General features: G+C 40.2%; 2 protein-coding genes across 20 annotated transcripts in view; one reads left to right on the top strand and one right to left on the bottom strand.

The window, feature by feature from the left end:
- Positions 1-4,478, bottom strand: part of MTRF1 (mitochondrial translation release factor 1) — a 58,017-nt gene extending 53,539 nt beyond the window's left edge. For 8 of the 10 annotated variants that reach the window (XM_082365569.1, XM_082365563.1, XM_082365572.1 and 5 more), the window contains exon 1: positions 4,045-4,160. The gene's annotated coding sequence lies outside the window, so the exon portion shown is untranslated. Of the gene's footprint in view, positions 1-4,044; positions 4,161-4,344 lie in introns of those variants that run through there. The other 2 variants (XM_082365567.1, XM_082365566.1) reach the window with 2 other exon arrangements.
- NAA16 (N-alpha-acetyltransferase 16, NatA auxiliary subunit) overlaps positions 4,353-15,901 on the top strand; it is a 68,305-nt gene continuing 56,756 nt past the window's right edge. For 7 of the 10 annotated variants that reach the window (XR_014236934.1, XR_014236935.1, XM_082365341.1 and 4 more), the window contains exons 1-5: positions 4,353-4,492; positions 8,247-8,331; positions 9,913-10,017; positions 11,460-11,617; positions 14,424-14,558. Coding sequence is in view for 7 of the 10 variants with exons in the window: in XM_082365341.1 (XP_082221467.1) it covers positions 4,439-4,492; positions 8,247-8,331; positions 9,913-10,017; positions 11,460-11,617; positions 14,424-14,558 (537 nt within the window). In the remaining 3 variants the exon portion in view is untranslated. Of the gene's footprint in view, positions 4,493-7,135; positions 7,166-8,246; positions 8,332-9,912; positions 10,018-11,459; positions 11,618-14,423; positions 14,559-15,901 lie in introns of those variants that run through there. The other 3 variants (XM_082365339.1, XM_082365340.1, XM_082365342.1) reach the window with 3 other exon arrangements.

Below are 15,901 nucleotides of genomic sequence, written 5' to 3'. Positions count from 1 at the left end.
AGTAGAGGAGATGCTTTGCTGTTGGCTTTGAAGATGGAAGAAAGGGCCATGAGCCCAGAAATGCAGGTGGCCTGGAGAAGCTGGTAAAGGCAAGGAAATAAATTCTCTCCTAGAGCCTCCAAAAGGAACATGATCCTGCAGACACATTTCTGACTTCTGATGTCCAAAACTGTGAGATAGTAAATTTGTGTTGCTTTAAGACATAATCTGTGGCAATTTGTTACAGCAGTGATAGAAAATTAATGCAGATTCCCATTAATACAGATTTTTCCCTTGGAAATTAATGCAAAAAATAAACTGAATGAGGCTGGCTAAGGATCTATGGAAACTCATTAGTATGCTGTGAGAAGCAGTTTAGCATAGTGGCTACAGGCATGAACTTTGGTGAGGTGGCCCTTACTTAGTTTCATAATTGGGTATAAATTTACTTTTTTTAAGCTTCTGTTCTCATTTGTAAAAGGGGGATAATAGTATTTTTCTCATGGTGTTTTCATGAGGATTAAATAAGAAATAGCAAATTATACATAGTGTCTGGTACAGGGTATGTGCTCAATAACAGTTATTATTAAATGATTACAGTAATTGAGAAGAGAAGGGAGAATAAGGAGAGAGAAGTCTCCAAAGAAGGTAGAAATGTATTCCCTCCTAAGCACCGTTGGAGGAATTAATTCTGCATAGGCCAGAAGGCACTGTTTTTTTGTTTTTTGTTTTAATATTTATTTATTTTTGGTTGCATTGGGTCTTAGTTGCAGTACGCGGGATCTTTCGTTGCGGTGAGCGGGCTTCTCTCTAGTTGTGGCATGCAGGCTCCAGAGCACGCAGGCTCAGTAGTTGCAGCATACAGGCTCTCTAGTTGTGGCACGTGGGCTCAGTAGTTGCAGCCCGCAGGCTTACTTGCCCCACTGCCTGTGGGATCTTAGTTCTCCGACCAGGGATTGAACCCGTGTCCCCTGCATTGGAAGGTGGATTCTTAACCACTGGACCACCAGGGAAGTCCAGAAGGCACTGTTTTTGCTGAGAGAGGAAGAAAGAAGAAAAGTGATGGGTGCTGAGGGGCACTCCACAAATGGGGGTTGAATGAGTGAATAGATAAGGAGAAAATAGTGTGACCCAGAAACTGGCAAGTTTGATGCAGTTGAAGAAGAGGTATATTGAGAATAGTAGAGTGAATGAGCTAGCTTAGATCCCCTGCATCCTGAAGAGTGAAAGGCTCTTATTAAGGAATCAGCAAATGTTTGTGGAAGGAAAGATAGGAGATTGTCATTAGAACATGAATTGTCCCTCAAAGAATCTGATTGAAGTCACTAGCATCAGAAATGATAGATGTACACAGAACAGCCCTATGAGAGCAACAGCCCTTGGGCTCATGCTGGAGGCGGGATGCTGGAGCCTCAGTGCAATGGCAAAAAGGCTTCTCTCAGTGTCACCCTGACAGGCTACTAATCCCAGAAGCTGGCATCTCATCTTCAATAACAGGTAGTTATGCCTGTTGAAACAAGTTTCCTTGGAGTTAAAAGGATATTGGCAAATCTCTTCTCATTTAAAAACAATTTAAGGGACTTCCCTGGTGGTCCAGTGCTTAAGACTCTGCACTTCCACTGCAGGGGGCACAGGTTCGATCCCTGGTCAGGGAACTGAGATGCCACATGCTGTGCTGCGTGGTAAAATGAAATGAAATGAAATAAAATAAAATAAAATATAAGGTAGTAGATTGCTAGAATTTATGATTTAAGAGGAGGGGCAGGTCTTGCTGATTCTAAATTTGGCCACGGGAGTGGGTAGCTAAAATAGGGAAAAAGGTGAAGGTCTGGGGCTTCCCTGGTGGCGCAGCGGTTGAGAATCTGCCTGCCCATGCAGGGGACACGGGTTCGAGCCCTGGTCTGGGAAGATCCCACATGCCGCGGAGCAGCTAAGCCCGTGTGCCACAACTACTGAGCCTGTGCGTCTGGAGCCTGTGCTCCGCAACAAGAGAGGCCGCGATAGTGAGAGGCCTGCGCACCGCGGTGAAGAGTGGCCCCCGCTTGCCGCAACTAGAGAAAGCCCTCGCACAGAAACGAAGACCCAACACAGCCAAAAATAAATAGATAAAAAAGTGAAATTCTTAAAAAAAAAAAAAAAAGGTGAAGGTCTTTGTAGATGAAACCAAGGAACTGTAAGGCCAGGGATTTTTTAAAAAATGGATTGTATTTTTTAGAGCAGTTTTAGGTTCACAGAAAAATTAAGCTGAAGGTACAGAGATTTCCCCTATGGAAACCCCCTGTCCCCACGTATGCATAGCCTCTTCCATTGTCAATATCTCCCACCAGAGCAATACATTTGCTACAACTGATGAACCTACATTGACACCTCATTATCACCCACAGTCCGTAGTTTACATTAGGGTTCACTCTTGGTGTTGTACACCCTATAGGTTTTGACAAGTGTATAGTGATGTGTAGCAACCACTAGAGTATCATACAGAATACTTTCACTGCCCTAAAAACCCTCTGTGCTTCACCTAGTCATCCCTCCCTCCCCCTAACCCTTGGCAATCACTGATCTTTTTACTGTCTCCATAGTTTTGTCTTTTCTAGAAAGTCATATAGCTGGAATCATACCGTATGCAGCCTTTTCAGATTGGCTTCTTTCACTTAGTAATATACATTTAAGATTCTCTGATGTCTTTTCATGGCTTGATAGCTCATTTCTTTTTAGTACTGAATAATATTCCATTGTCTAAATGTACCACAGTTTATTTATCCAAGGCTAGGGTTTTAAATCATACATATAGTTACTGGAATCATAGTAGATGGATGCTAGGAGTGAAGTTGAAATGACAGCTATTGTCACTTGGCAAATGAACAAATGAAGGATAGTGACCAAGAGGAAAAGGAGAAGAGAACAACAAAGCTGGTGAGTATAGACTCAAGTATCCTGTCCTTAAATGCAGGTGAAGTATTATGATTTGGTGGGGGGGCAGTGAGATGGGGAAAAAAGTGCTGATTTTTCCCTCACGAACTCCTACGGTATATAAGCAGAGGAAGATGCAAAATGCGAGACAATATCCCTGATGAAGGGCTGGATATCAATGACGGTAAGGAGGAAGAGAATGCTCAGTGAAAGAGTTGAGGATAAAGCCGAATAGAAAGGTGTGGCATAGAAAGGAGCAGTAGGAGGATGAGTCTGGAGAGAAAGCAGAGAGACAAACAAGAATACAACAGAAGTGAGAGGACTGGAGGACGTGAATCTGTTGATAGTTTTTTTTTAAATTTTTATTTATTTATTTATTTATTTATGGCTGTGCTGGGTCTTCGTTTCTGTGCGAGGGCTTTCTCTAGTTGCGGCAAGCGGGGGCCACTCTTCACCGCGGTGCGCAGGCCTCTCACTATCGCGGCCTCTCTTGTTGCGGAGCACAGGCTCCAGACGCACAGGCTCAGTAATTGTGGCTCCCGGGCCTAGTTGCTCTGCGGCATGTGGGATCTTCCCAGACCAGGGCTCGAACCCGTGTCCCCTGCATGGGCAGGCAGATTCTCAACCACTGCGCCACCAGGGAAGCCCCACTATGTTGCCTTTTATGTATGGTAGAAAGAGCCCCAGAGTTGGAAGATCCTGGGTTTGAATCTTTTTTCTTTCATTATTATAGGGCTTGTATAAAGGAGAACCACCTGAGGAGAAAGCGTAGGTAGACCTGGGGAATCAGGCGCCGCATAAAACCACCGTAATTCTCACTGACAATGTGAGGTGTTCTAAACTGCTGAGAATATTTTTCTCTGATATTTCAAACGTGCTTTCACATTAGCCCTTTTCAAGTCCTGCCCAGTGACCTCACATACGTTGTGAATACTTCTTTGCTCTGCCCTAGAGAGAAAAGGCTTCTCTTAAAGTCTAAGTCGAGGGAGAAAAGAAGGAAAACAAGTTCGTCCTACATAAAGAAATTTACTTTGAGTCCAGCGCTGTTCAAATTCCTGACTGGAGAGAAATCAAAAAAGTCAGACTCTGATATAACTAACATTATCTTGGGCCAGAAGCCTAGCAACCAAAGCACAATACAAGGCAGCGACTTACGAACGGCTACGGTGTAAGAGCCCTACCCGGGGCCTGGGTGCAGGTGACAGAAGCGACCGCCTAACACAGGCTCCCAGTTCCTCGCCGCGGGGCGCCCTGCGCATGCGCACGCCGCCTCGCTCGAGGTGGGGGTGGGCCCTAGTTGCCATCTTGCCCCGTGCGGGAGCCGCCGCCGCTTGTCCCAAAGCAAGGCTGGGGCTGAAGGGCATCCTACCCAGACCGGCTTCCTCTTCCATTGCCAGCCCTGCCCGACAGCTCTGCCCAGGCTGCTCAGCCCCAAGTCTAGGCCAATGAACTGACCCGTCACCCGCAGCTCGACTCTTAGCCGCGGCTTGTCCCGGTGCCCATCCCGCGAAACGGAGCGCGCGGGCACCCAGCCTTCTCGCCAGCCGCGATGCCGAACGTGCAGCTGCCGCCAAAGGAGAACAACCTCTTCAAACGCATCTTGGTGAGTGGCTGGTGGCTGCGCCGCCCACCCCCGGCAGCCCCGGGCCTGGCGCGGCGAGCGGTCCGGCGGCGATGGCGCCTGCGCGGCCGGGCCCGGCCCCCCTGGGTTCTTTGTTTGTGCGCGAACCCGCATGGCCCTACCCCCGCCTCGCAGGGCCCGCCACCCGGCTCTCCTCCCTCCCTCCGCGGCCGCTCCTTCCAGAATCTTCCCGCCGCAGTCACCCTGGGCCTGGGCGCGCCGGCCGGGAGTGGCCCATGCCCTCTGCGGCGCCTGGCGGCCGGCCTCGCGACCTCCTCCCCCCGGTCCACCCCAGTTACTTTTGCCGGCATCCCTGCGTCCAGGTGTTCGTTCACTGCTTTATGTGGAATCTATTGCACAGCGCACCTCGACACCTATGAAAGCGGGATCGATCCTGTAATGGGGTGGGATCCGATTTATACCGGTTACGGGAAACTAAAACCTCGGAGACTCATCCTCCCTTTGGTAGAGAGTTTGCCTATTTTTGGTGTGTCGTACTAATCCTCTTTGGGAAGTAAGTGACTCGAACTGCATTTCTAAGTTCTAAAGCCGAACACAGCTCTGATTGTTTTCAACTCGTACAGGCCCTGTAAGTGGTTAAAGCCGCGCGGACTGGCTGGTATTGCACTTGAGGGGTGCATTTACTTTGATTCCGAGCAGAAACCTGAATAATGGCCCCGTAATGATGACGGCGGCCGGGTGGAGAGGGGAGTTTTCTGTGAGTTATGTGTCACCGTCCTGGTACCTTCACGGTTTTCCAGGGAGGAGGGGCAACATGCCTTTGCTTTTCTCAATAGACACTGGAGACTGATTGTCTTTCATCTGAAAAACCAGCGTTTAGATTTTAAGGGTGAATTTATTAATCAGAGCTTGTGTTGGTTATATGACCATTAGCTGTTGCTTACCTTTATTATATATAAAATAAAGTATAAGCAACTGCAGATAAAAAAAAAAATCATAGTAGCTGTTCTGTTGCAAGCCAAATAGAAACGTCACACTTAGTCTTCAGAATGTTACAAAAGCTACATAGTAAATGGGATGAAAGTTTTGTCTTAATTTTATATGGTGTTTAGTGTTGCGCAAACGATGAGAAACGAGTGTAAAAACATAAATCTAATTAAAGCATTGTGGCAGATTGCTTCATTCGACTTTGCATGTATTTTTTTCTTTATTTTACTTTCATTTTTCTCATACCCTTGTATTTTTCGCAGTGTGGAATTGGAGAAGTGAACTTTTTTGCCCCTTTTGGGTGGGGCGTTTTGTTATTTTTTTTGTCTAAGGAAACTGAAACATGTTAATGAAAAATTATAAATTGTTGGATTTCAGGACATTTGGTATTATACCTAAAAGATGACAGACACTTGTTTTCTCTCTATATGGATATTTTCTAGTTCAAATCATGTTATCAGTAGCATAATGAAAAACAATTATATGATTTATTATTACTCTAGTTATAAAAAAAATGTAAAGACCACTGCAGAGTTAATTTTATCCCCAAATTAATTGGGAAATGCTAAACAGTTTTTATCTGGGTATGTAATGTTTATTATAACGTTATATGAATTTAGGAGGATACTGCAAAAGTGAATGATTTGATCGTCTCAAATTGCAGTAAGTGTAGATGAAGTTTTACTATGACAAATTCCATAGCAAACAGAAGTCTATAATAAAATTATTCTTTAAAGTTTGGTTGGTGGACCAAAATGCTTTGCCACCAACAGTAATTTTTAAAAAATTATCGTTTTACTGAAACACACCCATACAAATTCACCAGGGTGCTTATCACACGTTCTGCATGGCTTGTACCTGCCTATCTTATTCCCCAGACTGGCTGTTAGCATAATGCTTTGTTGAATTTTGGAGCTATTGCAGGCCCTCTTTTACAAATGAGACAGTCAAACCCAGGAATGGTAAATGACTAAGTGTCTAAGGTTCTCAGTCTGGTTAGTAGCAAAGTTGAAACTAGAGTCTATCTTTTCTACTAAGTAGATATTCCTTACTGAACTTAAGACTTTTCTTTAACCTGAGTACTCGGATACAGGAGATGACTATCTGGGCTTGAATTGTGTCTCTGACACTTACTAGCTGTGTAAACTCAGTAACTGTGCCTCAGTCTCTCCATCTAAAATGTAGATAACGTGTATCTCATAGGCTTTCCTGGTATTTAAGTACGGAATAAATGAGAACAGTGCCTGACACGTAGTAAGTGCTTCCAATAAGTGTTAACTATTACTATTACTGTTATTGGTATTATGATATTATTACTTCCAGATCACTTGGTAAGGCAGAAAAAAAAAAAATTTCTCTTCTTTTCCTCTTCCCCAGTAGCTCCTTCAGCTTTTTTTTTTTTTTTTTTTTAATATTTTTGGAATATGTAATATATTCGCATGGTTCAAAATTCAGGTTTTCCTATCCTGTTTCCCAACCACAAAGTTCTCTTCCCCATAGGCAATCAAGAAGCCTTAATTTAAAGATTTTTTTCTATGAATACTTTTCTAATTCTCCTCTCCATATCCCACCCCTGTTGGCAAGAATTAATCTCTTCCTCCTCCTTTGCTGGTACTGTTTTGCTTGGAACTTGACTGTATATATTGACTATGTATTGAGCAGTTCTTATTTGTCTAGAACCTGAGGATGCAGCAGTGTTTAAAATAGGCAAGATCCCTGTTCTCAGGAGCTTACAGTATGGTGGGGAAGATAGACACTAAATAAGTACAAAAATGAGTAAGAATGTCAGGAAATGATAGCGCTGTGTAGAAAATAGAGTAATATGATAGAGTGTTTTGGGGGGTGCTATAAGAGGCTGGCAGTATTAGATAGACTTGTCAGGTAGATGATATGTAAAACTTGATCATAAGGAATCAGCCATGGGAAGATTGGGGAGGAACAACATTTCAGGGGGTGGAAGGAACACAAGTGCAGAGGTCCTGAGGTGGGGATGAGCTTGGTACGTTGAATACTAAAAAGAAAACCCGTAACCACGTAAGTGAGAGATTGAGTTAAAGATGCTGTGTTCTGATGGTTAATAGCTGTGGAGGGCAGGCGTGATTACTTAGCCTGGCTGGTGGCATTGAGGAATAAAGAGGGTTTATTCCTAAATAAATCTAGTCTAATACAAGTGTAAGAGATTTGCTTACACTTGGATTAGACTACAAGTGATGGAAAGACCATAGTCTTGGAGTCAGAGGAGAGTTTGCAACTAAGCTGAGCCACTTACAAATTAATTTAATGGACTTTTAAGTTTCAGTTTCTCCGTCTGTAAGGTGGAGGTCATGACACCTACCTTAAGGAGTTGTTATGAGTTATAGCAAGTTTTGTACAGACACGTTAGTTGCTCAGTAAATAGCAGTATTTTTTTGTGTGTATGCCTTGGTTCCATTCTTGAAGTAGCAAAGACTTTTAATGCAGTTTCTAGTATTTTTCTGTGTTATCACATATGTTTTTGCTTTTGGATTTTGAATAAAAGAAAGCCGTAGCAGTATGTTGGTTGACAGTTAAGGTGTTTTTTTCTTTATCTTCTATAAAAGTGAAAATACTCAGATACCAGAATAGTTTGGCAAGGAGTAGGTAGCAGAGGTAAACTTCATGTTATAACTGATACGAATTGATACAAAACCTTTCCATCACATATGTTTTAGACCTAATTTTGGATCTTGAATTTAGAATTTATATAATGGAATGAAAAATTGCTACATGTGTATTTTATATAATAATTTTTGTTCATATTTCTTTACAGAAATGTTATGAACAGAAGCAATACAAAAATGGCCTCAAGTTTTGCAAGATGATTCTTTCAAATCCAAAATTTGCTGAACATGGAGGTATTATCTCACCTATGAGAGATTACTTTGGGGAAATCTAATTCTAAAATCAGATGGATAGGATTCCCAACAGTGAAAGAAGAATACTTCCCAGATTCCATGGCCTTGTAGTTCTCTATTAGAGTGCATAAATGTTTAACGTTTTCAGATATGCCTCATATCATTCTTATTCTAGATTACTTCTATTATGCTTAGGTATATTTACAGTCTTTACTTTTAGATGAGAAATGATTGGTTGATATATTGGTGATTGGCATATATACCTGTATTTTTATAGACCTGATTTCATTTGTTACTTTGAATAGAATTTAAGTTTATCCTTTGATTTCTAATGTGTAAAATTAGAACAATATTTGCAACACCAGAGTAGTATTAAGATACAATCAAAGGCATTTTATTTTTTGGTAGATGTATTTTTTATCTATCTGCTAACCTTCATATGTAAATAAGATACTACTGATTTACCATTGTATTATCTTGGGTTGTTTTTCTAGCACTGATGTTAGTAAGTCTGTATTTGCTTGTCTCATCCTTTTTCACTGGTGACCAGTGTTTGGTAAAAGGATGGATCAGGTTAGACATGTAAATTATGGTCCTGTAGCAGAGCAAAGCTGATTGGGTTTCTGAATATTAGACTTGAGTAATTATTGAGACCATCTTTTTGGGAAAAAAGGCTGACCCTACTCAGCTTTCTAAGAACACTTAAAACATTCTTTGAAGGCAATGGACAGAAGTAATTTCATAGAATTTTAGAAATTAAAGCTTGTTTTCAAGCTGTTTAGCAGTGGAACCCTTATCCAAATGGGAGCTCGTGGGGAAATTCATTATGTAAAAACAGATAAAATAAGATGTTTGGTCATAGGGGCCTGGACTGCTGGATCACCCGTTCTGAAAACCATAGTCCATAGAGATCAGTTTGAAAACCATCGTTCTTGTCTAATTCTCTTGTGGATTAGTCAGAGAATTATTTCATTCTAAACAATCTTTGATTAACTACCTTCAACATATTCTTGGGTTGCCACTCCCATAGTCCAGTGTCGTGCTTTTCAAATGCAAACTGATGTTAATTAGCCTAAGTGGGATTCGTTGGAATAAACTTGCAGCCAAAAATGAAGTCTGTTCCAATAATGAGTAAGGTGATTTTTAAATTGTGTACATCTCTTTAAGGTAGATTGAATGATTTTGTGGGGTATAAATCAGATGATTTGATTCTTAGTAGGATTGATCTCAGGTGAAAGCTGAGGTCTGTTGCAGTAGATTTAACTCAACAGGACTCAGGACCCTGCTGTGTTACCTTTTTTCAGCAGAATAATCTTAACCACCTTTATAGAGTCTTCAGAAAGGCAGAAAGCATTTTACCAACTCAGTCCCAGCCTGAGGAATTTCAGAAAAGGACTTGGGCTAAGCTTTAAGCACATACATAAATATACTTTTACTTTTTTTATTTGGAGAGAAATTCTTCTAACTATAGGATTAAAAGGATGAATAATGTAAGTATTGGTAGAGCTCAGATATTAAAATAGTGCTAAGAGAATAATTTGAATTTTTCATGTGTAAATAGAGGTTAAAAATATTTTTCAGAGACTTTGGCTATGAAAGGATTAACATTGAACTGTTTAGGAAAAAAAGAAGAGGCGTATGAATTTGTTCGTAAAGGACTTCGTAATGATGTCAAGAGTCATGTCTGTATCCTTTTGCAGTAGTTGAATAGTTTAATTTCATTTATGTATTTTCCATTTATGAGTTTTTTCTAACTCAAATTAAAAAAAAACTTCACTATGAAAAAGTTTAAAACTATATGGAAGAGTGAATGTAATGAACTTTATGTACCCATTATCAAGTTTCAATAATTATCAACATTTTAAATATTAGTTTCATCTGCTCCCTACTTCTTATTTTTTTTGTTTATTGGAGTATTTTAAAGAGAATTACTATGCACTGTATATTTACTGCAGTTGTGCTTAGTGTGAGAGAATAGTAACTAATAATTATATGTGATTTAAAACCCATTTTTTTCCTATACATCCATAAACTGAGTGATACTTTCCTCGTTCCAAATAATGACTTACCTGTATAGTACTTACCTGTATAGTAAAACTTGTGTTCCTTAAAAGTTCCTTAAACTTCCTTTTAGAAATTTTAGGAGAAAAATTCAGAAGCAACTTGATGTAAAATAGATTTTATTTAGTATGAAATATTATATTGATTCTTCAGCTTGGTTTCTGTTGCACAGGGACTTAGCTGTTACTTCACTGCGTACTTATAATCGTATTTTTCATTGACTAGTATCCCAGTTTGTTAAAAAAACAAAAATATTCTTTAGGGATGGATCTTTGAAATTGTTTTAATCTCTGTTTTACGTATTTATATACTTAAAACCTTTTCACATATTACTCTTGTATCTTAATTTTTAACATTTAAATCATCTAGCTATCGGCCAGTATTGAACATCAGTAGTCTTAGTGGTGTTTTTACATATTTAGCTTAGGGTTCTCTCAAAATACTAAATACTTATTTCTTTATCCCAGTGCTTACCCCAGAGCGAAGAGAGAGGGCATGTAAGTATGATAGTCTTTTGGCTCCAAGATATCCTAAGACGACTTTACATTAAATAAAAACTTAATTTTTGTGGTCTTTAATATCACTAGTGAATTAACTGATGGTTACATGTTGTTTTATAATTGATTGAATATATACTTGTTTTAAAAGATAATTGCAATTTTTGTATATATTCTGTTTCCATACATAGTGCTTGAGAATAAGTGAGTGTTGAGGTGCTGGCATAGGAAAGTGAGGGGATGGAGGTAGGCAACGTGAAGAATTTTTACCAATAATTTTCTAAGGTTACTTAAAAATATATTATGGAAAATTTCAGACATGTACAAAAATAGAATAGAATAATGCACCGCTATCTGCCTGTCACCTAGCTTCAATAACTTAACAGTTGTCAATCAAGGCTGATCTGGTTTCATATTTTATCACCTGCTTACTATCCCCCTCCCTCTGATGCCAGATCATTCTGAAGTAAATCCCAAACAAAATACCATTTTGTTAAGGTAAGCTTTCTATTAGACATGTAGCATAGTGTATTCTAGTATCTGTGAATGTCTGTTTCCTTAACTTAATAGGTTGGCATGTATATGGACTCTTGCAGCGTTCTGATAAGAAGTATGATGAAGCTATTAAGTGTTACCGAAATGCCCTCAAATTAGATAAAGATAATCTGCAAATTTTGAGGGATCTCTCTCTGTTACAGATCCAAATGAGAGACCTTGAAGGTTATCGAGTAAGTACTTTAGTCTTAAATGTACATGTTTTTACGATAGATATAGTTTAAAAGCATGTGAATTCAGAATGAGGTGAACTTAAGACAAGATCGTGTAGACTTGATTGTTCATTACAGTCTGTAGTAGAAGGGAAAAGTCACTTTGGATCTTCCTTCCAATAATAGTAGTGGAACTGCATACTTCTTAAAAAAATTAATTAACTAATTAATTTATTCTTGGCTGCATTGGGTCTTCATTGCTGTGTGCGGGCTTTCTCTAGTTGCGGCGAGCAGGGACTTCTCTTCATTGGCGGTGTGCAGGCTTCTCATTGCGGTGGCTTCTCTTGTTGTGGAGCATGGGTTCTAAGCGCGTGGGCTTCAGTAGTCGTGGTGCGTGGGCTCAGTAGTTGTGGCTCGTGGGCTCTAGAGCGCAGGCTCAGTAGTTGTAGCGCACTGGCTTGGTTGCTCTGCGGCATGTGGGATCTTCCTGGACCAAGGATTGAACCCGTGTCTGCTGAATTGGCAGGCAGATTCTTAACCACTGTGCCACCAGGGAAGTCCCTGGAAGTGCATACTTGATCATCAAAAAAGGATAACTAGTTTATTTATTTTATGGTTTTTTACTTATTTAATTTTTAAAAAATTCTTGGCTGCGTTGGGTCTTCGTTGCTCTGTGCGGGCTTTCTCTAGTTGTGGCAAGCGGGGGCTACTGTTTGTTGAGGTGCGCGGGCTTCTCATTGTGGTGGCTTCTCTTGCTGTGGAGCATGGGCTCTAGGCACGTGGGCTCAGTAGTTGCAGCATGCGGGCCCTAGAGCACACGAGCTTCAGTAGTTGTGGCGCACAGGCTCAGTAGTTGTGGGTGGCTCGTGGGCTTAGTTGATCCGTGGCATGTGGGATCTTCCTGGACCAGGGCTTGAACCCGTGTCCCCTGCATTGGCAGGTGGATTCTTAACCACTGCACCACCAGGGAAGTCCCTCATTTAATGCTTTTTGAAAAGCTAGAATATCGCCTATGTGCTAATGCTGTACTATATTCTTTGTGGGCTTGATATTTACAAATTTGGTAAACAGAGCTTTTATAATTAAAATCTAAATGTGGAGATTAATTAGCTTTCTTCATTATGGGTTAGAAAATACAAAATATTGTGAGGATTGCCATAAATGTAGTCCCAGGCCTCTTCACACTGTTATCTTCAACTCTGGGCATCTCCGTGTGCTTACTCCACTTAGTTTCCTAAATTCAGTATGTCCAAAATGGAATTATCTTACTTTCTCATGTGAAGGAGGCTACCAACTCTTAATAGTTCTGTTTAGATAAGGCTTTTTTCATTTACTTTTTTACTGTTGTCCTTCTACTGCCATGTAAGTCTTTGCATAGATTTTTGCAGAAGTTTCAAGGGTTCTGCTGAGCTTAATAATGGTACCATTCATCACGATTGTGTGATTTTTCTTCATTAGGACTTAGCAGCCTAAGTTTGGTGAGAGTTAAAATCAGTTATCTTTAGAAATTAAGTAAAGAAATTAGTAATGGAGAGAGACTGGTTGCTAGGAGGGGTAGTGAAATAAATGAAGATAAAAGAACTGGTGGTTAGAAGTGAAGGATTCAAGGAACTAGAGGTACTGGTGATGCCCAAGAACAAGGGCAGGAAGGTCACTGAGTGACAGTGTTGGCAGCATAGGAGCTGTAGCCAGAGTGAGTATCTGAATTTATGATTTCTGGGTGGCAGTAAGGTCTAGGGTGTGGTGGTGGAAGTGGGTCCCTGAAGTGGGGTAGAGATCATTGTAGATGAGGAAATCGTGGATCTAAGAAGATAGGTTATTGGATAGGTGATCCACAGTGTTGCATTTGCCCAGAATAATGGCAGAATTTGGTAGAGAGATGAAAACTGAGTCAGACTTTAATGAAGTGGGGGAGTGACAGAGAAGCAACAGTGAAAGTAAGGGTGATACACTGGTAGAGCTTAATGCCATATGCCTAAAAGGAGCAGACATTTACACGTGAATGTAGAGGAGTGATATTGTCTAAGTTGTTTTGTTGAAGATATCTTTTTTTTAAAAAGATCTGATCATGGTTCTCCTTGTGGCATGTACCGTGGATGGACGGCACCCATTCCAACAACAGAGTCACAGAAGCTAAACGTTACATTTTCAAAACTCATTGCAGCTAGTGTTCTTCATGAGACCGTGTTTGGCCAAGCAAAGTTGCACTTGCCTAAGAGTTGGAGGCAGATATGAGCTATGAGGAGCTGTGTAGGGAGGTTAGATTTTCTGCTGGTCTGAAGGTATCTTGATTCTTCTGGAGCAGCCATGGTGGAATTTCTGGTGTTTTCTCCCTAATGTTGTAGATATTGAACTGTCTTAGAGTAGCAGCAGTGGTGTTTCTGCTAGAAAAGTCCAGTCAGATGTTTGAGTGTTTTCCCTGGCTGTGTCCATCCTATCTCTGGGGCCTATAATAATAATGTACAATATGTTGTGGTTTCATATAACAATATTATAAACAGTAAATTCTAGTTTCATAAAAAGCTATCTTAGTCTCTCTTCTGAGATGTTTAGTTACCAGAAGAAATTCTTATTATATAAAGGTAATTTTATAAGGCAGTCTAAAACATTGACCCCAAGGACATTACATTACAGGGTATTCTAGAACTTAAGTTTAGATCAGGAACATAAAAAGTATTTCTGTTTTATTTTGGAGTTCAGAGATGTTTGTTCATTGAATTCATTAGAAAGGAATTAAAGGTATTTTTTCTTAAAACTCTGTGATGAATTATATTTTAGAGAAACTTAAGAAAGTGAAAAAAATTTTAAAGAAATTTTTTTTTTAAAGGAGACGAGATATCAGCTTCTTCAGTTGCGCCCAACACAACGTGCATCCTGGATTGGATATGCTATTGCATACCACTTACTGAAAGATTATGATATGGCACTAAAACTATTGGAAGAATTTAGACAAACTCAGCAAGTAAGAACTGCATTTTAACATTTTCTTCTGCCTTCATAAACTAAAATAGTTAACTTCTATATTGCCTCCACCTCCAAGCATGAATTAGTCTTTCAGACCTATGGAAGAACTTGAAAAATTTTTGAAATAATTGGAAGAAGTTAAAACAAAGAATTCTTTTTTTTTTTAAATTTATTTATTTATTATTTATGGCTGTGTTGGGTCTTCATTTCTGTGCGAGGGCTTTCTCTAGTTGCGGCAAGTGGGGGCCACTCTTCATCGCGGTGCGCGGGCCTCTCACTATCGCGGCCTCTCTTGTTGCGGAGCACAGGCTCCAGACGCGCAGGCTCAGTAATTGTGGTTCACGGGCCTAGTTGCTCCGCGGCATATGGGATCTTCCCAGACCAGGGCTCGAACCCGTGTCCCCTGCATTGGCAGGCAGATTCTCAACCACTGCGCCACCAGGGAAGCCCAAAACAAAGAATTCTTAATACAAAATAAATAATATAAAGATTTTTTGTATACTATAATTTCAGCAATATTCAAATGAATAAAGAAAAGAATACATGAGAATGAAAATAGTTTTGTGACTATGGGAATTGTTTCTCTAATATATATTGCTTTATATTTTATATAAATATGTTAATAAATACATTTTAATATGTGTGTAAAATAGAAAAATACAAAAAATATACTGTGTATCACAAGAGAAATTAAAAAGATGTTAACATTTTGCCGTAATTGCTCCAGATATAATTATTTTTTAAAGAAATGTTACAGAAACAGCTGAAGTCCTCCCACATCCCTCCCTAGAGGTAGCCACTATTCTGAAATTGGTATATAGATCATTTCTAGTCATGTTTACATTATGTTTAAGTAAGTCCATGAAAGTTACAAACTATTATTTTGTATATTTAAAATTTTACATGAATGACATGTAGTTTTTAAAATTCAACATTTCTTGAGATATATCTATGTTGATACATGTTGACTAGTTTATCCATTTTATAGCTACTTTATTTATTTTATTTTTTTGACTGTGTTGGGTCTTCGGTTCGTGCGAGGGCTTTCTCTAGTTGTGGCAAGTGGGGGCCACTCTTCATCGCGGTGCGGGGACCACTCTTCATCGCGGTGCGCGGGCCTTTCACTATCGCGGCCTCTCTTGTTGCGGAGCACAGGCTCCAGACGCGCAGGCTCAGCAGGTGTGGCTTACGGGCCTAGTTGCTCCGCGGCATGTGGGATCCTCCCAGACCAGGGCTCGAACCCGTGTCCCCTGCATTAGCAGGCAGATTCTCAACCACTGCGCCACCAGGGAAGCCCTAGTTTATCCATTTTAAACTGCTGTTTGGTGTTCTGTTATATAA

This window comes from Balaenoptera borealis (genome assembly GCF_965194805.1).
Source record: "Balaenoptera borealis genome assembly, chromosome: 18".
Lineage (NCBI taxonomy): Eukaryota > Metazoa > Chordata > Mammalia > Artiodactyla > Balaenopteridae > Balaenoptera > Balaenoptera borealis.
Note: the sequence above shows the minus strand (reverse complement) of the source record. Positions and strands in the feature narration are given on the sequence as shown.